The 25,152-nt window shown below is 47.1% G+C and overlaps 1 protein-coding gene across 1 annotated transcript in view; it reads left to right on the top strand.

The window, feature by feature from the left end:
* LOC307136871 (E3 ubiquitin-protein ligase rnf213-alpha-like) overlaps positions 1–25,152 on the top strand; it is a 418,045-nt gene that overhangs the window by 171,767 nt on the left and 221,126 nt on the right. The window contains exons 16-22 of the mRNA XM_079834193.1: positions 22,818–23,010; positions 23,177–23,350; positions 23,431–23,583; positions 23,668–24,272; positions 24,352–24,511; positions 24,606–24,823; positions 24,909–25,046. Coding sequence (XP_079690319.1) covers positions 22,818–23,010; positions 23,177–23,350; positions 23,431–23,583; positions 23,668–24,272; positions 24,352–24,511; positions 24,606–24,823; positions 24,909–25,046 — 1,641 coding nt within the window. The remainder of the gene's footprint in view (positions 1–22,817; positions 23,011–23,176; positions 23,351–23,430; positions 23,584–23,667; positions 24,273–24,351; positions 24,512–24,605; positions 24,824–24,908; positions 25,047–25,152) is intronic.

The raw sequence follows: 25,152 nt of genomic DNA, 5'->3' as shown, positions 1-25,152 counted from the left end.
CTTAAACTTACCCATACCACCACACGTGTCCCTAACTCTACCCTTAAACTTACCCATACCACCACACCTGTCGCTAACCCTACTCTTAAACTCACCCACACCACCACACCTGTCCCTAACCCTACCCTTAAACTGATCCATACCACCACACCTGTCCCTAACTCTACCCTTAAACTTACCCATACCACCACACCTGTCCCTAACCCTACCCTTAAACTTACCCATACCACCACACCTGTCCCTAAGTCTACCCTTAAACTGACCCACACCACCACACCTGTCCCTAACTCTACCCTTAAACTCACCCACACCACCACAACTGTCCCTAACCCTACCCTTAAACTGATCCATACCACCACACCTGTCCCTAACTCTACCCTTAAACTTACCCATACCACCACACCTGTCCCTAACTCTAGCCTTAAACTTACCCACACCACCACTCCTGTCCCTAACTCTACCCTTAAACTTACCTACACCACCACACCTGTACCTAACACTACCCTTAAACTGATCCATACCACCACACCTGTCCCTAACCCTACCCTTAAACTGACCCACACCACCACACCTGTCCCTAACTCTACCCTTAAACTTACCTACACCACCACACCTGTCCCTAACACTACCCTTAAACTGATCCATACCACCACACCTGTCCCTAACACTACCCTTAAACTGATCCATACCACCACACCTGTCCCTAACCCTACCCTTAAACTGATCCATACCACCACACCTGTCCCTAATTCTACCCTTAAACTTACCCATACCACCACACCTGTCCCTAACCCTACCCTTAAACTTACCTACACCACCACACCTGTCCCTAACCCTACCCTTAAACTGATCCATACCACCACACCTGTCCCTAACTCTACCCTTAAACTTACCCATACCACCACACCTGTCCCTAACTCTACCCTTAAACTTACCCATACCACCACACCTGTCCCTAACCCTACCCTTAAACTTACCTACACCACCACACCTGTCCCTAACACTACCCTTAAACTGATCCATACCACCACAACTGTCCCTAACCCTACCCTTAAACTGACCCACACCACCACACCTGTCCCTAACTCTACCCTTAAACTGACCCACACCACCACACCTGTCCCTAACTCTACCCTTAAACTCACTCATACCACCACACCTGTCCCTAACTCTACCCTTAAACTGATCCATACCACCACACCTGTCCCTAACTCTACCCTTAAACTGACCCACACCACCATACCTGTCCCTAACTCTACCCTTAAACTGACCCACACCACCACACCTGTCCCTAACTCTACCCTTAAACTGACCCACGCCACCACACCTGTCCCTAATTCTACCCTTAAACTCACTCATACCACCACACCTGTCCCTAACTCTACCCTTAAACTGACCCACACCACCACATCTGTCCCTAACTCTACCCTTAAACTGACCCAGACCACCACACCTGTCCCTAACTCTACCCTTAAACTTACCCATACCACCACACCTGTCCCTAACTCTACCCTTAAACTGACCCACACCACCAAACCTGTCCCTAACCCTACCCTTAAACTGACCCACACCACCACACCTGTCCCTAACTCTACCCTTAAACTTACCCATACCATCACACCTGTCCCTAACCCTACCCTTAAACTCACCCACACCACCACACCTGTCCCTAACCCTACCCTTAAACTGATCCATACCACCACACCTGTCCCTAACTCTACCCTTAAACTTACCCATACCACAACACCTGTCCCTAACTCTACCCTTAAACTGACCCACGCCACCACACCTGTCCCTAATTCTACCCTTAAACTCACTCATACCACCACACCTGTCCCTAACTCTACCCTTAAACTGACCCACACCACCACATCTGTCCCTAACTCTACCCTTAAACTGACCCACACCACCACACCTGTCCCTAACTCTACCCTTAAACTTGCCCATACCACCACACCTGTCCCTAACTCTACCCTTAAACTGACCCACACCACCAAACCTGTCCCTAACCCTACCCTTAAACTGACCCACACCACCACACCTGTCCCTAACTCTACCCTTAAACTTACCCATACCATCACACGTGTCCCTAACCCTACCCTTAAACTCACCCACACCACCACACCTGTCCCTAACCCTACCCTTAAACTGATCCATACCACCACACCTGTCCCTAACTCTACCCTTAAACTTACCCATACCACCACACCTGTCCCTAACCCTACCCTTAAACTTACCCATACCACCACACCTGTCCCTAACCCTACCCTTAAACTTACCCATACCACCACACCTGTCCCTAACTCTACCCTTAAACTTACCCATACCACCACACCTGTCCCTAACCCTACCCTTAAACTCACCCACACCACCACACCTGTCCCTAACCCTACCCTTAAACTGATCCATACCACCACACCTGTCCCTAACTCTACCCTTAAACTTACCCATACCACCACACCTGTCCCTAACCCTACCCTTAAACTTACCCATACCACCACACCTGTCCCTAAGTCTACCCTTAAACTGACCCACACCACCACACCTGTCCCTAACTCTACCCTTAAACTCACCCACACCACCACAACTGTCCCTAACCCTACCCTTAAACTGATCCATACCACCACACCTGTCCCTAACTCTACCCTTAAACTTACCCATACCACCACACCTGTCCCTAACTCTAGCCTTAAACTTACCCACACCACCACACCTGTCCCTAACTCTACCCTTAAACTTACCTACACCACCACACCTGTACCTAACACTACCCTTAAACTGATCCATACCACCACACCTGTCCCTAACCCTACCCTTAAACTGACCCACACCACCACACCTGTCCCTAACTCTACCCTTAAACTTACCTACACCACCACACCTGTCCCTAACACTACCCTTAAACTGATCCATACCACCACACCTGTCCCTAACACTACCCTTAAACTGATCCATACCACCACACCTGTCCCTAACCCTACCTTTAAACTTACCCATACCACCACACCTGTCCCTAACTCTACCCTTAAACTTACCCATACCACCACACCTGTCCCTAACCCTACCCTTAAACTGACCCATACCACCACACCTGTCCCTAACTCTACCCTTAAACTTACCCATACCACCACACCTGTCCCTAACCCTACCCTTAAGCTTACCCACACCACCACACCAGTCCCTAACTCTACCCTTAAACTGACCTACACCACCACACCTGTCCCTAACACTACCCTTAAACTGATCCATACCACCACACCAGTCCCTAACTCTACCCTTAAACTTACCTACACCACCACACCTGTCCCTAACAATACCCTTAAACTGATCCATACCACCACACCTGTCCGTAACCCTACCCTTAAACTGACCCACACCACCACACCTGTCCCTAACTCTACCCTTAAACTTACCTACACCACCACACCTGTCCCTAACACTACCCTTAAACTGATCCATACCACCACACCTGTCCCTAACACTACCCTTAAACTGATCCATACCACCACACCTGTCCCTAACCCTACCCTTAAACTTACCCATACCACCACACCTGTCCCTAACTCTACCCTTAAACTTACCCATACCACCACACCTGTCCCTAACACTACCCTTAAACTGATCCATACCACCACACCTGTCCCTAACCCTACCCTTAAACTGACCCACACCACCACACCTGTCCCTAACTCTACCCTTAAACTGACCCACACCACCACACCTGTCCCTAACTCTACCCTTAAACTCACTCATACCACCACACCTGTCCCTAACTCTACCCTTAAACTGATCCATACCACCACACCTGTCCCTAACTCTACCCTTAAACTGACCCACACCACCATACCTGTCCCTAACTCTACCCTTAAACTGACCCACACCACCACACCTGTCCCTAACTCTACCCTTAAACTGACCCACACCACCAAACCTGTCCCTAACCCTACCCTTAAACTGACCCACACCACCACACCTGTCCCTAACTCTACCCTTAAACTTACCCATACCATCACACGTGTCCCTAACCCTACCCTTAAACTCACCCACACCACCACACCTGTCCCTAACCCTACCCTTAAACTGATCCATACCACCACACCTGTCCCTAACTCTACCCTTAAACTTACCCATACCACCACACCTGTCCCTAACCCTACCCTTAAACTTACCCATACCACCACACCTGTCCCTAACCCTACCCTTAAACTTACCCATACCACCACACGTGTCCCTAACTCTACCCTTAAACTTACCCATACCACCACACCTGTCCCTAACCCTACTCTTAAACTCACCCACACCACCACACCTGTCCCTAACCCTACCCTTAAACTGATCCATACCACCACACCTGTCCCTAACTCTACCCTTAAACTTACCCATACCACCACACCTGTCCCTAACCCTACCCTTAAACTTACCCATACCACCACACCTGTCCCTAAGTCTACCCTTAAACTGACCCACACCACCACACCTGTCCCTAACTCTACCCTTAAACTCACCCACACCACCACAACTGTCCCTAACCCTACCCTTAAACTGATCCATACCACCACACCTGTCCCTAACTCTACCCTTAAACTTACCCATACCACCACACCTGTCCCTAACTCTAGCCTTAAACTTACCCACACCACCACTCCTGTCCCTAACTCTACCCTTAAACTTACCTACACCACCACACCTGTACCTAACACTACCCTTAAACTGATCCATACCACCACACCTGTCCCTAACCCTACCCTTAAACTGACCCACACCACCACACCTGTCCCTAACTCTACCCTTAAACTTACCTACACCACCACACCTGTCCCTAACACTACCCTTAAACTGATCCATACCACCACACCTGTCCCTAACACTACCCTTAAACTGATCCATACCACCACACCTGTCCCTAACCCTACCCTTAAACTGATCCATACCACCACACCTGTCCCTAATTCTACCCTTAAACTTACCCATACCACCACACCTGTCCCTAACCCTACCCTTAAACTTACCTACACCACCACACCTGTCCCTAACCCTACCCTTAAACTGATCCATACCACCACACCTGTCCCTAACTCTACCCTTAAACTTACCCATACCACCACACCTGTCCCTAACTCTACCCTTAAACTTACCCATACCACCACACCTGTCCCTAACCCTACCCTTAAACTTACCTACACCACCACACCTGTCCCTAACACTACCCTTAAACTGATCCATACCACCACAACTGTCCCTAACCCTACCCTTAAACTGACCCACACCACCACACCTGTCCCTAACTCTACCCTTAAACTGACCCACACCACCACACCTGTCCCTAACTCTACCCTTAAACTCACTCATACCACCACACCTGTCCCTAACTCTACCCTTAAACTGATCCATACCACCACACCTGTCCCTAACTCTACCCTTAAACTGACCCACACCACCATACCTGTCCCTAACTCTACCCTTAAACTGACCCACACCACCACACCTGTCCCTAACTCTACCCTTAAACTGACCCACGCCACCACACCTGTCCCTAATTCTACCCTTAAACTCACTCATACCACCACACCTGTCCCTAACTCTACCCTTAAACTGACCCACACCACCACATCTGTCCCTAACTCTACCCTTAAACTGACCCAGACCACCACACCTGTCCCTAACTCTACCCTTAAACTTACCCATACCACCACACCTGTCCCTAACTCTACCCTTAAACTGACCCACACCACCAAACCTGTCCCTAACCCTACCCTTAAACTGACCCACACCACCACACCTGTCCCTAACTCTACCCTTAAACTTACCCATACCATCACACCTGTCCCTAACCCTACCCTTAAACTCACCCACACCACCACACCTGTCCCTAACCCTACCCTTAAACTGATCCATACCACCACACCTGTCCCTAACTCTACCCTTAAACTTACCCATACCACAACACCTGTCCCTAACTCTACCCTTAAACTGACCCACGCCACCACACCTGTCCCTAATTCTACCCTTAAACTCACTCATACCACCACACCTGTCCCTAACTCTACCCTTAAACTGACCCACACCACCACATCTGTCCCTAACTCTACCCTTAAACTGACCCACACCACCACACCTGTCCCTAACTCTACCCTTAAACTTGCCCATACCACCACACCTGTCCCTAACTCTACCCTTAAACTGACCCACACCACCAAACCTGTCCCTAACCCTACCCTTAAACTGACCCACACCACCACACCTGTCCCTAACTCTACCCTTAAACTTACCCATACCATCACACGTGTCCCTAACCCTACCCTTAAACTCACCCACACCACCACACCTGTCCCTAACCCTACCCTTAAACTGATCCATACCACCACACCTGTCCCTAACTCTACCCTTAAACTTACCCATACCACCACACCTGTCCCTAACCCTACCCTTAAACTTACCCATACCACCACACCTGTCCCTAACCCTACCCTTAAACTTACCCATACCACCACACCTGTCCCTAACTCTACCCTTAAACTTACCCATACCACCACACCTGTCCCTAACCCTACCCTTAAACTCACCCACACCACCACACCTGTCCCTAACCCTACCCTTAAACTGATCCATACCACCACACCTGTCCCTAACTCTACCCTTAAACTTACCCATACCACCACACCTGTCCCTAACCCTACCCTTAAACTTACCCATACCACCACACCTGTCCCTAAGTCTACCCTTAAACTGACCCACACCACCACACCTGTCCCTAACTCTACCCTTAAACTCACCCACACCACCACAACTGTCCCTAACCCTACCCTTAAACTGATCCATACCACCACACCTGTCCCTAACTCTACCCTTAAACTTACCCATACCACCACACCTGTCCCTAACTCTAGCCTTAAACTTACCCACACCACCACACCTGTCCCTAACTCTACCCTTAAACTTACCTACACCACCACACCTGTACCTAACACTACCCTTAAACTGATCCATACCACCACACCTGTCCCTAACCCTACCCTTAAACTGACCCACACCACCACACCTGTCCCTAACTCTACCCTTAAACTTACCTACACCACCACACCTGTCCCTAACACTACCCTTAAACTGATCCATACCACCACACCTGTCCCTAACACTACCCTTAAACTGATCCATACCACCACACCTGTCCCTAACCCTACCTTTAAACTTACCCATACCACCACACCTGTCCCTAACTCTACCCTTAAACTTACCCATACCACCACACCTGTCCCTAACCCTACCCTTAAACTGACCCATACCACCACACCTGTCCCTAACTCTACCCTTAAACTTACCCATACCACCACACCTGTCCCTAACCCTACCCTTAAGCTTACCCACACCACCACACCAGTCCCTAACTCTACCCTTAAACTGACCTACACCACCACACCTGTCCCTAACACTACCCTTAAACTGATCCATACCACCACACCAGTCCCTAACTCTACCCTTAAACTTACCTACACCACCACACCTGTCCCTAACAATACCCTTAAACTGATCCATACCACCACACCTGTCCGTAACCCTACCCTTAAACTGACCCACACCACCACACCTGTCCCTAACTCTACACTTAAACTTACCTACACCACCACACCTGTCCCTAACACTACCCTTAAACTGATCCATACCACCACACCTGTCCCTAACACTACCCTTAAACTGATCCATACCACCACACCTGTCCCTAACCCTACCCTTAAACTTACCCATACCACCACACCTGTCCCTAACTCTACCCTTAAACTTACCCATACCACCACACCTGTCCCTAACCCTACCCTTTAACTTACCCATACCACCACACCTGTCCCTAACTCTACCCTTAAACTTACCCATACCACCACACCTGTCCCTAACCCTACCCTTAAACTGACCCACACCACCACACCAGTCCCTAACTCTACCCTTAAACTGACCTACACCACCACACCTGTCCCTAACACTACCCTTAAACTGATCCATACCACCACACCTGTCCCTAACTCTACCCTTAAACTGACCCACACCACCACACCTGTCCCTAACTCTACCCTTAAACTCACCCACACTACCACACCTGTCCCTAACCCTACCCTTAAACTGATCCATACCACCACACCTGTCCCTAACTCTACCCTTAAACTTACCCATACCACCACACCTGTCCCTAACCCTACCCTTAAACTTACCTACACCACCACACCTGTCCCTAACACTACCCTTAAACTGATCCATACCACCACACCTGTCCCTAACCCTACCCTTAAACTGACCAACACCACCACACCTGTCCTTAACTCTACCCTTAAACTGACCCACACCACCACACCTGTCCCTAACTCTACCCTTAAACTGACCCACACCACCACACCTGTCCTTAACTCTACCCTTAAACTCACTCATACCACCACACCTGTCCCTAACTCTACCCTTAAACTGATCCATACCACCACACCTGTCCCTAACTCTACCCTTAAACTGACCCACACCACCATACCTGTCCCTAACTCTACCCTTAAACTGACCCACACCACCACACCTGTCCCTAACTCTACCCTTAAATTGACCCACACCACCACACCTGTCCCTAATTCTACCCTTAAACTCACTCATACCACCAGACCTGTCCCTAACTCTACCCTTAAACTGACCCACACCACCACACCTGTCCCTAACTCTACCCTTAAACTCACTCATACCACCACACCTGTCCCTAACTCTACCCTTAAACTGACCCACACCACCACACCTGTCCCTAACTCTACCCTTAAACTTACCCACACCACCATTTCAAACCACCTTTCAAAATGACCCTAACTGTCCCTAACACCTGTCCCTAACTCTTCACTTAAACTTACCCATTCCACCACACCTGTCCCTAACTCTACCCTTAAACTTACCCACACCACCACACCTGTCCCTAACCCTACCCTTAAACTGACCCATACCACCACACCTGTCTCTAACCCTACCCTTAAACTGACCCACACCACCACACCTGTCCCTAACTATACCCTTAAACTTACCCACACCACCACACCTGTCCCTAACTCTACCCTTTAACTCACCCACACCACCACACCTGTCCCTAACTCTACCCTTAACCTGACCCACACCACCACACCTGTCCCTAACTCTACCCTTAAGCTCACCCACACCACCACACCTGTCCCTCACTCTACCCTTAAACTCACCCACACCACCACACCTGTCCCTATCTCTACCCTTAAACTTACCCACACCACCACACCTGTCCCTAACTCTACCCTTAAACTGACCCACACCACCACACCTGTCCCTAACTCTACCCTTAAGCTCACCCACACCACCACACCTGTCCCTCACTCTACCCTTAAACTCACCCACACCACCACACCTGTCCCTAACTCTACCCTTAAACTTACCCACACCACCACACCTGTCCATAACTCTACCCTTAAACTTACCCACACCACCACACCTGTCCCTAACTCTACCCTTAAACTCACCCAGACCACCACACCTGTCCCTAACTCTACCCTTAAACTCACCCACACCACCAAACCTGTCCCTAACTCTACCCTTAAACTCACCCACACCACCACACCTGTCCCTAACTCTACCCTTAAACTTACCCACACCACCACACCTGTCCCTAACTCTACCCTTAAACTCACCCACACCACCACACCTGTCCCTAACTCTACCCTTAAACTTACCCACACCACCACACCTGTCCCTAACTCTATCCTTAAACTTACCCACACCACCACACCTGTCCCTAACTCTACCCTTAAACTCACCCACACCACCACACCTGTCCCTAACTCTACCCTTAAACTTACCCACACCACCACACCTGTCCCTAACTCTATCCTTAAACTTACCCACACCACCACACCTGTCCATAACTCTACCCTTAAAATTACCCACACCACCACACCTGTCCCTAACTCTATTTTTAAACTCACCCACACCACCACACCTGTCCCTAACTCTACCCTTAAACTTACCCACACCACCACACCTGTCCCTAACTCTACCCTTAAACTCACCCACACCACCACATCTGTCCCTAACTCTACCCTTAAACTTACCCACACCACCACACCTGTCTCTAACTCTACCCTTAAACTGACCCACGCCGCCACACCTATCCCTAACCCTACCCTTAAACTTACCCACACCACCACACCTGTCCCTAACTCTATTTTTAAACTCACCCACACCACCATACCTGTCCCTAACTCTACCCTTAAACTTACCCACACCACCACACCTGTCCCTAACTCTACCCTTAAACTTACCCACACCACCACACCTGTCTCGAACTCTACCCTTAAACTGACCCACGCCGCCACACATGTCCATAACCCTACCCTTAAACTTACCCACACCACCACACCTGTCCCTAACTCTACCCTTAAACTGACCCACACCACCACACCTGTCCCTAACTCTACCCTTAAACTGACCCACGCCACCACACCTGTCCCTAACCCTACCCTTAAACTGACCCATACCACCACACCTGTCCCTAACCCTACCCTTAAACTTACCCACACCACCACACCTGTCCCTAACTCTATCCTTAAACTTACCCACACCACCACACCTGTCCCTAACTCTACCCTTAAACTTACCCACACCACCACACCTGTCCCTAACCCTACCCTTAAACTGTCCACTCACCACCACACCTGTCCCTAACCCTACACTTAAACTGTCCCACACCACCACACCTGTCCCTAACTCTACCCTTAAACTGACCCACACCACCATACCTGTCCCTAACTCTACCCTTAAACTGATCCATACCACCACACCTGTCCCTAACCCTACCCTTAAACTGATCCATACCACCACACCTGTCCCTAATTCTACCCTTAAACTTACCCATACCACCACACCTGTCCCTAACCCTACCCTTAAACTTACCTACACCACCACACCTGTCCCTAACCCTACCCTTAAACTGATCCATACCACCACACCTGTCCCTAACTCTACCCTTAAACTTACCCATACCACCACACCTGTCCCTAACTCTACCCTTAAACTTACCCATACCACCACACCTGTCCCTAACCCTACCCTTAAACTTACCTACACCACCACACCTGTCCCTAACACTACCCTTAAACTGATCCATACCACCACACCTGTCCCTAACCCTACCCTTAAACTGACCCACACCACCACACCTGTCCCTAACTCTACCCTTAAACTGACCCACACCACCACACCTGTCCCTAACTCTACCCTTAAACTCACTCATACCACCACACCTGTCCCTAACTCTACCCTTAAACTGATCCATACCACCACACCTGTCCCTAACTCTACCCTTAAACTGACCCACACCACCATACCTGTCCCTAACTCTACCCTTAAACTGACCCACACCACCACACCTGTCCCTAACTCTACCCTTAAACTGACCCACGCCACCACACCTGTCCCTAATTCTACCCTTAAACTCACTCATACCACCACACCTGTCCCTAACTCTACCCTTAAACTGACCCACACCACCACATCTGTCCCTAACTCTACCCTTAAACTGACCCAGACCACCACACCTGTCCCTAACTCTACCCTTAAACTTACCCATACCACCACACCTGTCCCTAACTCTACCCTTAAACTGACCCACACCACCAAACCTGTCCCTAACCCTACCCTTAAACTGACCCACACCACCACACCTGTCCCTAACTCTACCCTTAAACTTACCCATACCATCACACCTGTCCCTAACCCTACCCTTAAACTCACCCACACCACCACACCTGTCCCTAACCCTACCCTTAAACTGATCCATACCACCACACCTGTCCCTAACTCTACCCTTAAACTGACCCACACCACCAAACCTGTCCCTAACCCTACCCTTAAACTGACCCACACCACCACACCTGTCCCTAACTCTACCCTTAAACTTACCCATACCATCACACGTGTCCCTAACCCTACCCTTAAACTCACCCACACCACCACACCTGTCCCTAACCCTACCCTTAAACTGATCCATACCACCACACCTGTCCCTAACTCTACCCTTAAACTTACCCATACCACCACACCTGTCCCTAACCCTACCCTTAAACTTACCCATACCACCACACCTGTCCCTAACCCTACCCTTAAACTTACCCATACCACCACACGTGTCCCTAACTCTACCCTTAAACTTACCCATACCACCACACCTGTCCCTAACCCTACTCTTAAACTCACCCACACCACCACACCTGTCCCTAACCCTACCCTTAAACTGATCCATACCACCACACCTGTCCCTAACTCTACCCTTAAACTTACCCATACCACCACACCTGTCCCTAACCCTACCCTTAAACTTACCCATACCACCACACCTGTCCCTAAGTCTACCCTTAAACTGACCCACACCACCACACCTGTCCCTAACTCTACCCTTAAACTCACCCACACCACCACAACTGTCCCTAACCCTACCCTTAAACTGATCCATACCACCACACCTGTCCCTAACTCTACCCTTAAACTTACCCATACCACCACACCTGTCCCTAACTCTAGCCTTAAACTTACCCACACCACCACACCTGTCCCTAACTCTACCCTTAAACTTACCTACACCACCACACCTGTACCTAACACTACCCTTAAACTGATCCATACCACCACACCTGTCCCTAACCCTACCCTTAAACTGACCCACACCACCACACCTGTCCCTAACTCTACCCTTAAACTTACCTACACCACCACACCTGTCCCTAACACTACCCTTAAACTGATCCATACCACCACACCTGTCCCTAACACTACCCTTAAACTGATCCATACCACCACACCTGTCCCTAACCCTACCCTTAAACTTACCCATACCACCACACCTGTCCCTAACTCTACCCTTAAACTTACCCATACCACCACACCTGTCCCTAACCCTACCCTTAAACTGACCCATACCACCACACCTGTCCCTAACTCTATCCTTAAACTTACCCATACCACCACACCTGTCCCTAACCCTACCCTTAAACTTACCCACACCACCACACCAGTCCCTAACTCTACCCTTAAACTGACCTACACCACCACACCTGTCCCTAACACTACCCTTAAACTGATCCATACCACCACACCAGTCCCTAACTCTACCCTTAAACTTACCTACACCACCACACCTGTCCCTAACAATACCCTTAAACTGATCCATACCACCACACCTGTCCGTAACCCTACCCTTAAACTGACCCACACCACCACACCTGTCCCTAACTCTACCCTTAAACTTACCTACACCACCACACCTGTCCCTAACACTACCCTTAAACTGATCCATACCACCACACCTGTCCCTAACACTACCCTTAAACTGATCCATACCACCACACCTGTCCCTAACCCTACCCTTAAACTTACCCATACCACCACACCTGTCCCTAACTCTACCCTTAAACTTACCCATACCACCACACCTGTCCCTAACCCTACCCTTTAACTTACCCATACCACCACACCTGTCCCTAACTCTACCCTTAAACTTACCCATACCACCACACCTGTCCCTAACCCTACCCTTAAACTGACCCACACCACCACACCAGTCCCTAACTCTACCCTTAAACTGACCTACACCACCACACCTGTCCCTAACACTACTCTTAAACTGATCCATACCACCACACCTGTCCCTAACTCTACCCTTAAACTGACCCACACCACCACACCTGTCCCTAACTCTACCCTTAAACTCACCCACACTACCACACCTGTCCCTAACCCTACCCTTAAACTGATCCATACCACCACACCTGTCCCTAACTCTACCCTTAAACTTACCCATACCACCACACCTGTCCCTAACCCTACCCTTAAACTTACCTACACCACCACACCTGTCCCTAACACTACCCTTAAACTGATCCATACCACCACACCTGTCCCTAACCCTACCCTTAAACTGACCAACACCACCACACCTGTCCTTAAATCTACCCTTAAACTGACCCACACCACCACACCTGTCCCTAACTCTACCCTTAAACTGACCCACACCACCACACCTGTCCCTAACTCTACCCTTAAACTCACTCATACCACCACACCTGTCCCTAACTCTACCCTTAAACTGATCCATACCACCACACCTGTCCCTAACTCTACCCTTAAACTGACCCACACCACCATACCTGTCCCTAACTCTACCCTTAAACTGACCCACACCACCACACCTGTCCCTAACTCTACCCTTAAATTGACCCACACCACCACACCTGTCCCTAATTCTACCCTTAAACTCACTCATACCACCACACCTGTCCCTAACTCTACCCTTAAACTGACCCACACCACCACACCTGTCCCTAACTCTACCCTTAAACTCACTCATACCACCACACCTGTCCCTAACTCTACCCTTAAACTGACCCACACCACCACACCTGTCCCTAACTCTACCCTTAAACTTACCCACACCACCATTTCAAACCACCTTTCAAAATGACCCTAACTGTCCCTAACACCTGTCCCTAACTCTTCACTTAAACTTACCCATTCCACCACACCTGTCCCTAACTCTACCCTTAAACTTACCCACACCACCACACCTGTCCCTAACCCTACCCTTTAACTGACCCATACCACCACACCTGTCTCTAACCCTACCCTTAAACTGACCCACACCACCACACCTGTCCCTAACTATACCCTTAAACTTACCCACACCACCACACCTGTCCCTAACTCTACCCTTTAACTCACCCACACCACCACACCTGTCCCTAACTCTACCCTTAACCTGACCCACACCACCACACCTGTCCCTAACTCTACCCTTAAGCTCACCCACACCACCACACCTGTCCCTCACTCTACCCTTAAACTCACCCACACCACCACACCTGTCCCTATCTCTACCCTTAAACTTACCCACACCACCACACCTGTCCCTAACTCTACCCTTAAACTGACCCACACCACCACACCTGTCCCTAACTCTACCCTTAAGCTCACCCACACCACCACACCTGTCCCTCACTCTACCCTTAAACTCACCCACACCATCACACCTGTCCCTAACTCTACCCTTAAACTCACCCACACCACCACACCTGTCCATAACTCTACCCTTAAACTTACCCACACCACCACACCTGTCCCTAACTCTACCCTTAAACTCACCCAGACCACCACACCTGTCCCTAACTCTACCCTTAAACTCACCCACACCACCAAACCTGTCCCTAACTCTACCCTTAAACTCACCCACACCACCACACCTGTCCCTAACTCTACCCTTAAACTTACCCACACCACCACACCTGTCCCTAACTCTACCCTTAAACTCACCCACACCACCACACCTGTCCCTAACTCTACCCTTAAACTTACCCACACCACCACACCTGTCCCTAACTCTATCCTTAAACTTACCCACACCACCACACCTGTCCCTAACTCTACCCTTAAACTCACCCACACCACCACACCTGTCCCTAACTCTACCCTTAAACTTACCCACACCACCACACCTGTCCCTAACTCTACCCTTAAACTTACCCATACCACCACACCTGTCCCTAACCCTACCCTTAAACTTACCCATACCACCACACCTGTCCCTAAGTCTACCCTTAAACTGACCCACACCACCACACCTGTCCCTAACTCTACCCTTAAACTCACCCACACCACCACAACTGTCCCTAACCCTACCCTTAAACTGATCCATACCACCACACCTGTCCCTAACTCTACCCTTAAACTTACCCATACCACCACACCTGTCCCTAACTCTAGCCTTAAACTTACCCACACCACCACACCTGTCCCTAACTCTACCCTTAAACTTACCTACACCACCACACCTGTACCTAACACTACCCTTAAACTGATCCATACCACCACACCTGTCCCTAACCCTACCCTTAAACTGACCCACACCACCACACCTGTCCCTAACTCTACCCTTAAACTTACCTACACCACCACACCTGTCCCTAACACTACCCTTAAACTGATCCATACCACCACACCTGTCCCTAACACTACCCTTAAACTGATCCATACCACCACACCTGTCCCTAACCCTACCCTTAAACTTACCCATACCACCACACCTGTCCCTAACTCTACCCTTAAACTTACCCATACCACCACACCTGTCCCTAACTCTACCCTTAAACTTACCCATACCACCACACCTGTCCCTAACTCTATCCTTAAACTTACCCATACCACCACACCTGTCCCTAACCCTACCCTTAAACTTACCCACACCACCACACCAGTCCCTAACTCTACCCTTAAACTGACCTACACCACCACACCTGTCCCTAACACTACCCTTAAACTGATCCATACCACCACACCAGTCCCTAACTCTACCCTTAAACTTACCTACACCACCACACCTGTCCCTAACAATACCCTTAAACTGATCCATACCACCACACCTGTCCGTAACCCTACCCTTAAACTGACCCACACCACCACACCTGTCCCTAACTCTACCCTTAAACTTACCTACACCACCACACCTGTCCCTAACACTACCCTTAAACTGATCCATACCACCACACCTGTCCCTAACACTACCCTTAAACTGATCCATACCACCACACCTGTCCCTAACCCTACCCTTAAACTTACCCATACCACCACACCTGTCCCTAACTCTACCCTTAAACTTACCCATACCACCACACCTGTCCCTAACCCTACCCTTTAACTTACCCATACCACCACACCTGTCCCTAACTCTACCCTTAAACTTACCCATACCACCACACCTGTCCCTAACCCTACCCTTAAACTGACCCACACCACCACACCAGTCCCTAACTCTACCCTTAAACTGACCTACACCACCACACCTGTCCCTAACACTACTCTTAAACTGATCCATACCACCACACCTGTCCCTAACTCTACCCTTAAACTGACCCACACCACCACACCTGTCCCTAACTCTACCCTTAAACTCACCCACACTACCACACCTGTCCCTAACCCTACCCTTAAACTGATCCATACCACCACACCTGTCCCTAACTCTACCCTTAAACTTACCCATACCACCACACCTGTCCCTAACCCTACCCTTAAACTTACCTACACCACCACACCTGTCCCTAACACTACCCTTAAACTGATCCATACCACCACACCTGTCCCTAACCCTACCCTTAAACTGACCAACACCACCACACCTGTCCTTAACTCTACCCTTAAACTGACCCACACCACCACACCTGTCCCTAACTCTACCCTTAAACTGACCCACACCACCACACCTGTCCCTAACTCTACCCTTAAACTCACTCATACCACCACACCTGTCCCTAACTCTACCCTTAAACTGATCCATACCACCACACCTGTCCCTAACTCTACCCTTAAACTGACCCACACCACCATACCTGTCCCTAACTCTACCCTTAAACTGACCCACACCACCACACCTGTCCCTAACTCTACCCTTAAATTGACCCACACCACCACACCTGTCCCTAATTCTACCCTTAAACTCACTCATACCACCACACCTGTCCCTAACTCTACCCTTAAACTGACCCACACCACCACACCTGTCCCTAACTCTACCCTTAAACTCACTCATACCACCACACCTGTCCCTAACTCTACCCTTAAACTGACCCACACCACCACACCTGTCCCTAACTCTACCCTTAAACTTACCCACACCACCATTTCAAACCACCTTTCAAAATGACCCTAACTGTCCCTAACACCTGTCCCTAACTCTTCACTTAAACTTACCCATTCCACCACACCTGTCCCTAACTCTACCCTTAAACTTACCCACACCACCACACCTGTCCCTAACCCTACCCTTTAACTGACCCATACCACCACACCTGTCTCTAACCCTACCCTTAAACTGACCCACACCACCACACCTGTCCCTAACTATACCCTTTAACTTACCCACACCACCACACCTGTCCCTAACTCTACCCTTTAACTCACCCACACCACCACACCTGTCCCTAACTCTACCCTTAACCTGACCCACACCACCACACCTGTCCCTAACTCTACCCTTAAGCTCACCCACACCACCACACCTGTCCCTCACTCTACCCTTAAACTCACCCACACCACCACACCTGTCCCTATCTCTACCCTTAAACTTACCCACACCACCACACCTGTCCCTAACTCTACCCTTAAACTGACCCACACCACCACACCTGTCCCTAACTCTACCCTTAAGCTCACCCACACCACCACACCTGTCCCTCACTCTACCCTTAAACTCACCCACACCACCACACCTGTCCCTAACTCTACCCTTAAACTCACCCACACCACCACACCTGTCCATAACTCTACCCTTAAACTTACCCACACCACCACACCTGTCCCTAACTCTACCCTTAAACTCACCCAGACCACCACACCTGTCCCTAACTCTACCCTTAAACTCACCCACACCACCAAACCTGTCCCTAACTCTACCCTTAAACTGACCCACACCACCACACCTGTCCCTAACTCTACCCTTAAACTTACACACACCACCACACCTGTCCCTAACTCTACCCTTAAACTCACCCACACCACCACACCTGTCCCTAACTCTACCCTTAAACTTACCCACACCACCACACCTGTCCCTAACTCTATCCTTAAACTTACCCACACCACCACACCTGTCCCTAACTCTACCCTTAAACTCACCCACACCACCACACCTGTCCCTAACTCTACCCTTAAACTTACCCACACCACCACACCTGTCCCTAACTCTATCCTTAAACTTACCCACACCACCACACCTGTCCATAACTCTACCCTTAAAATTACCCACACCACCACACCTGTCCCTAACTCTATTTTTAAACTCACCCACACCACCACACCTGTCCCTAACTCTACCCTTAAACTTACCCACACCACCACACCTGTCCCTAACTCTACCCTTAAACTCACCCACACCACCACATCTGTCCCTAACTCTACCCTTAAACTTACCCACACCACCACACCTGTCTCTAACTCTACCCTTAAACTGACCCACGCCGCCACACCTGTCCCTAACCCTACCCTTAAACTTACCCACACCACCACACCTGTCCCTAACTCTATTTTTAAACTCACCCACACCACCATACCTGTCCCTAACTCTACCCTTAAACTTACCCACACCACCACACCTGTCCCTAACTCTACCCTTAAACTTACCCACACCACCACACCTGTCTCGAACTCTACCCTTAAACTGACCCACGCCGCCACACATGTCCATAACCCTACCCTTAAACTTACCCACACCACCACACCTGTCCCTAACTCTACCCTTAAACTGACCCACACCACCACACCTGTCCCTAACTCTACCCTTAAACTGACCCACGCCACCACACCTGTCCCTAACCCTACCCTTAAACTGACCCATACCACCACACCTGTCCCTAACCCTACCCTTAAACTTACCCACACCACCACACCTGTCCCTAACTCTATCCTTAAACTTACCCACACCACCACACCTGTCCCTAACTCTACCCTTAAACTTACCCACACCACCACACCTGTCCCTAACCCTACCCTTAAACTGTCCCACACCACCACACCTGTCCCTAACCCTACACTTAAACTGTCCCACACCACCACACCTGTCCCTAACTCTACCCTTAAACTGACCCACACCACCATACCTGTCCCTAACTCTACCCTTAAACTGACCCACACCACCACACCTGTCCCTAACTCTACCCTTAAACTGACCCACGCCACCACACCTGTCCCTAACCCTACCCTTAAACTGACCCATACCACCACACCTGTCCCTAACACTACCCTTAAACTTACCCACACCACCACACCTGTCCCTAACCCTACCCTTAAACTGTCCCACACCACCACACCTGTCCCTAACTCTACCCTTAAACTGACCCACACCACCACACCTGTCCCTAACTCTACCCTTAAACTTACCCACACCACCACACCTGTCCCTAACTCTACCCTTAAACTCACCCACACCACCACACCTGTCCCTAACTCTACCCTTAAACTTACCCACACCACCACACCTGTCCCTAACCCTACCCTTAAACTGACCCACACCACCACACCTGTCTCTAACTCTACCCTTAAACTCACCCACACCACCACACCTGTCCCTAACTCTACCCTTAAACTTACCCACACCACCACACCTGTCCCTAACTCTATCCTTAAACTTACCCATACCACCACACCTGTCCCTAACCCTACCCTTATACTTACCCACACCACCACACCTGTCCCTAACTCTACCCTTAAACTGACCCACACCACCACACCTGTCCCTAACTCTATCCTTAAACTGACCCATACCGCCACACCTGTCCCTAACTCTACCCTTAAACTTACCCACACCACCACACCTGTCCCTTACTCTATCCTTAAACTTACCCACACCACCACACCTGTCCCTAACTCTACCCTTAAACTTACCCACACCACCACACCTGTCCCTAACACTACCCGTATCCCACCTCAATATCAGCAAAAGTGTTTTGCAATACAATTTGAACACAGTAAGTACATCGTACTTATTTTTTTATGTAAGTGCATAGTACTTAAGGCCACCTAATATAAAGTGGGGCCAATAAAAGAATAATAAAAAAAGTTTACATTTTATATATATATATATATATATATATATATATATATATATATATATATATATATATATATATATGTGTATATATATATATATATATATATATATACATATATACATGTTTTTTTTAATACATTTTACAATATAATTTTTAATGTTTGAAGTTTTGATTTTTTCTTGTTATTTTTTTAAATGCGCTTTAAAAACAATTATTCACAGTTATAATAATAATATTTGTATATATATTTTTTATTTTGTGCATTTTTTTATTATTTTGAAATCACGCCTATTTTTTTATTTTTCAACTCTAAGACTATGTGCCAAATTACTAGAGAGAAGAGCGGCACCTTACCAGGAGGGATGAATGGTCTGCCCCAAAAGCTTTTCCATTGTCTATGAATCCTATTATTCTGCGGACACCACTTAGACAACCAGCCATTGAGTGATGATAGTCTGCTAACTATCTCATCACTCCTTCTAACGGGGAGCGGACCAGAACAATAAACAGCCTCTGACATCGTACTAGCGAGTTCACACACCTCTTTAATGTTAATTTTGGTGATCTCCGACTGGCGAAGTCGAACATCATTAGTGCCGACGTGAATAATAATCGTAGAGAATTTACGATTAGCTTTAGCCAGCACTTTTAAATTTGCTTTGATGTCAGGCGCTCTGGCTCCCGGTAAACATGTGACTATTGGAATGCGTGTGTCTCTAATTCTGAAATCTTCTTAGTCAGCCTGACTTTCTCCCTGCATTCATTACATATGAAGCCCTCACCGCTGACAGAGAAGGCTATGCTAAACGTGACAGGCAGTGCAAGTGATAACATGGCTTACCGTGTTTGTTGACTGATCCAACTCACCACAGTTTTTGATGGGCTTGTAGAAGACGCAAGCCGGATGGCATGTTACCAGGCTAGCAAAATGCAAAAAACTAGCAATGTCAGATCAATGTGACTGACAATATTAGATAATATCAAATATGATGTGATGATTCAATTATATTAAACAAAATAAACAGCAGGAAAGAAAATAGAGTTTAAAAACAAAGCTATACAGAGCTACAAACGCAACTCATTCAGGCAGACAGGAAACCGCTGTGCAACAGTGAAAACGGCCCTTAAGGAAACCACTGTACACAGACACTGTAAAGTTTTTTATGTTTTTATTTCATGGGTGGTTTGGTGTGTGTACATTTATGAATTATATGGACTTGTGTCCTTTTGGAGTCTTTTTGTAAAGACATATACATTTACCATGGGAAAAAAAGTTTGGTTTTGATTTACATTGCTAGATATACAGTAGCAAATGATGAAAGAATGAACATGATTAACAAGATACATTTTGTATCCATAATTTCATGAATAGTGTGCAGTTAATCATGATTAATCACACAAAGGGTACGTTAATCGCTATACATTTTTTAAAATCTATTGACAGCCCTACTAATAATGCACATCTGTTTAATGTGTAATAATCGGAGTAACATATTAAAATACAGAGTAGTACTGTTTACAGTAAATTTAATAACAGGTTCACAGTCTTGACACTTAGGTTATACGATTTGTTATTGTATAACAAATACAGTACGTTGACATAAGAAATTTTCTCCTCTGAATAATGTATGAATTATTTTAGCTAGTGTTTTTCTTTGATGACTGCAATCATGAAATCTAGCCCACTGGTATGGTGAGATTGACTTCTGCTAACAAAAATGTGCTTTTATACATGCTCTGATGTCTGTATTTTTCAGAAACATAGAATTAAATTAAATAAACATCAAAAGTACAATCGATAACAAAAGTTGAATGGTATTCTGGGTCACTAAGTTTGCATTTAGGGGTTCAAGAAAGGTTTTCTCCAATAAATGATTTTGGGGATGTGTCAAGATTTTCAAAGAATAATTACTTTAAATTTGGACTCTTCCTCATATAACTCATATAAACATGTGGCTTTTTTGGTTATTTTATCAATAATTTGATGCTTTTCTTTTATCCTCAATTTCATCATAAAAAATGGAAATGGATGTGATGCAGAGTTAGCTGTTCACTGGGAGTTGCAGTGTTTGTGCAGTGTTTATAGACATTAATCAGTGGTCTGCATGGATTTCTCAATATTTTTGCCAAGTTCTATTCCTTTTTGATAAGATGAAAAACAGCAGGCACTAACTGTTCAAACTTTTTTAACAGGCTAAATCTGAAAGGGAACTTTTTGAGAGACTGAATAAATTCAGCATAAACTGGAAGTTTAAATCGCTTGTGTCTACCATCATCCTTAATTCCTGGCCAAGAGATGGCAAAGGAATCTATCTGGAGGATGAAGAAGATGTTCTCAAACATCTACTGGGCTGGACAGCAGCTAAGAATATCTTTGAGCTTCATGGTATGACATGGATTCCCTCTGCATAATGTGTAGCAATCCTATGTTAAATCTCACCACTCTGAGACAGAAACAGTGATTCATTTATTTATACATTTACAAATATATGTATTATATACACATAAATGTATATAATGTTTAAATGGATGTAATTTTTGTTTTTCTGTAGGTGCTGATGAAAAACTGATCACTCAGCTTTCTGAAGATGCTAAAAATAAATTGGACATGGCAATGTCATTATTCAAAAAGATTTTAAATCAGCTTGTTACAGGGAAAATAAAGATAAAGCTACTCAATCTCATCCTGCAAAAGAGTAGCGCTTTCTTTGAGCTGCTTAATTTAGGTAAAATACCTTACATGTGAGAGTGACACTTTTACAAACTATAATGTGAGGAATCATGACATCATTGTTTTATTTATCAGACTGTTTTTGTGAAAATTCACAATACATGGACTCCAAAGCCATGAAGAGGCTTCTTGACTGTAGACGAGAGGAGGTGAATGCTACTTATAATGAAATATCACTGGTGGATGCCCTCATTACAATGTGCCGCAGTCTACAGGAACACGGGAGGGGTATAAGCTTTCTTTTCAACACATGACTATAACAGATTGCTTTTAAACAGATATTTTAATAAACAAAATGCATTCCATTTACAGTTGATTTTGAAGGGTTGGAAGACAGACGCCATATTGACATTGATGAGATGGACCTGGACAAGTTTGTGGATGTTCATTTACTAAATCAAATTCCCTCTGCAATGTCAAGGGTGGTCAACTACTTTGAGCTTGAAGATGATGTTCGATCTATGGCAGAGGTCCTAAAGACCTTCAAAGACAGCTACATCTTCAAAATGTGTTGGATAAATGAGGCAAAAAAGTTTGCTAAAGATTATGAAGCAGTTCATTCAGAGGGCGAGTTGGTTTTCACACCCAAAAAGCTTCACAATGACATATTTAAACCATGCTACAATGCCTACAAAAACATATACACAGGGCTTAAAGATGGCAGCATCACTTTTGAAAATATTGATGTCACATTCAGAACCTACAAGGGAAAATATGAAGAACTGGCAGCAGAAGTTACAATCATATGCAAACTGGATCGCAATGATGACCAAGGTTGGGTCCAGACAAGAATCCATCAGATTGAGCAGTACCATGAGCTTCATCTGGCAGTACAGTCAGCTCAGGTGGTCAAGATGGTCAAAGATACGCTTTCCCTACAAGGAGACTTTCAAGTCTTGGAGAAGTTACTTGTTACTGTAAGTTAAAGTTTTGCCATCATAAGTGCATTTTTTAAATAATGAATATGGTAAACCCATAATGCGTTTTTTACTTCAGACACACTTGGATTTTAAAAAGGAGCATCTTGACAGCATTGACAATGAGCTGATACAGGCAAAATTGGTGCTAGTGGATATCACAGAATCCCGTAGACTGTGCCTTCATGAGCTTGGCCTCCAAACGAATTTTGTTCTGTGGGTTAAAGAGGCCCTTAGAGGTAAATAAATGTGTGTTTGAACCAGTAATTGAATATGATTTCATATTTTTTCTGCTCTTTTGTAAACAAATGTTATTCCTCTTTATAACGTCAGACATCAGTGAGTTAAAAGTCTTTGTGGATTTGGCTTCAATCTCTGCTGGAGAGAATGATTTGGAAGTGGATCGTGTGGCCTGTTTTCATGATGCAGTTCTTGGCTACTCCTCAATGCTCTATAATTTGAAGCCAGATGCTGACTTCAATATTTTTAAAAAGATGCTGAATAATTTGTGGAAGGCACTTGACAATGACCCCAATCTCCCAAAGAAATTGGTGAGAGAATCTGCTAGCTTTAACAACCAGAAAAAGAAAGATGGATGTGTCACATTCTTGTTCATCAACATTTTCACTGTTTTAGCATGACTCCGCAAGACACCTAGAATGGTTAACGACAGTCAAGGACAGCCATGGATCAGTGGAAATGTCTTCTCTGTCTCTGGCCAGAGCTGTCAACATGAACGGTGTCTACATTATCAGTGCACAAAATCAAAAGAAGGTTTGTTGTTACTATTTAAATTCAAATAGACTCAGGTGATGCACATAGAAATTTTGAGTTACCTTTCAGTCAGTCATGTTCAACTTAGGAATCACTTTGAGAGACC

Source organism: Gobio gobio (assembly GCF_949357685.1).
Source record: "Gobio gobio genome assembly, chromosome: 14".
NCBI classification, from domain to species: domain Eukaryota; kingdom Metazoa; phylum Chordata; class Actinopteri; order Cypriniformes; family Gobionidae; genus Gobio; species Gobio gobio.
Note: the sequence above shows the minus strand (reverse complement) of the source record. Positions and strands in the feature narration are given on the sequence as shown.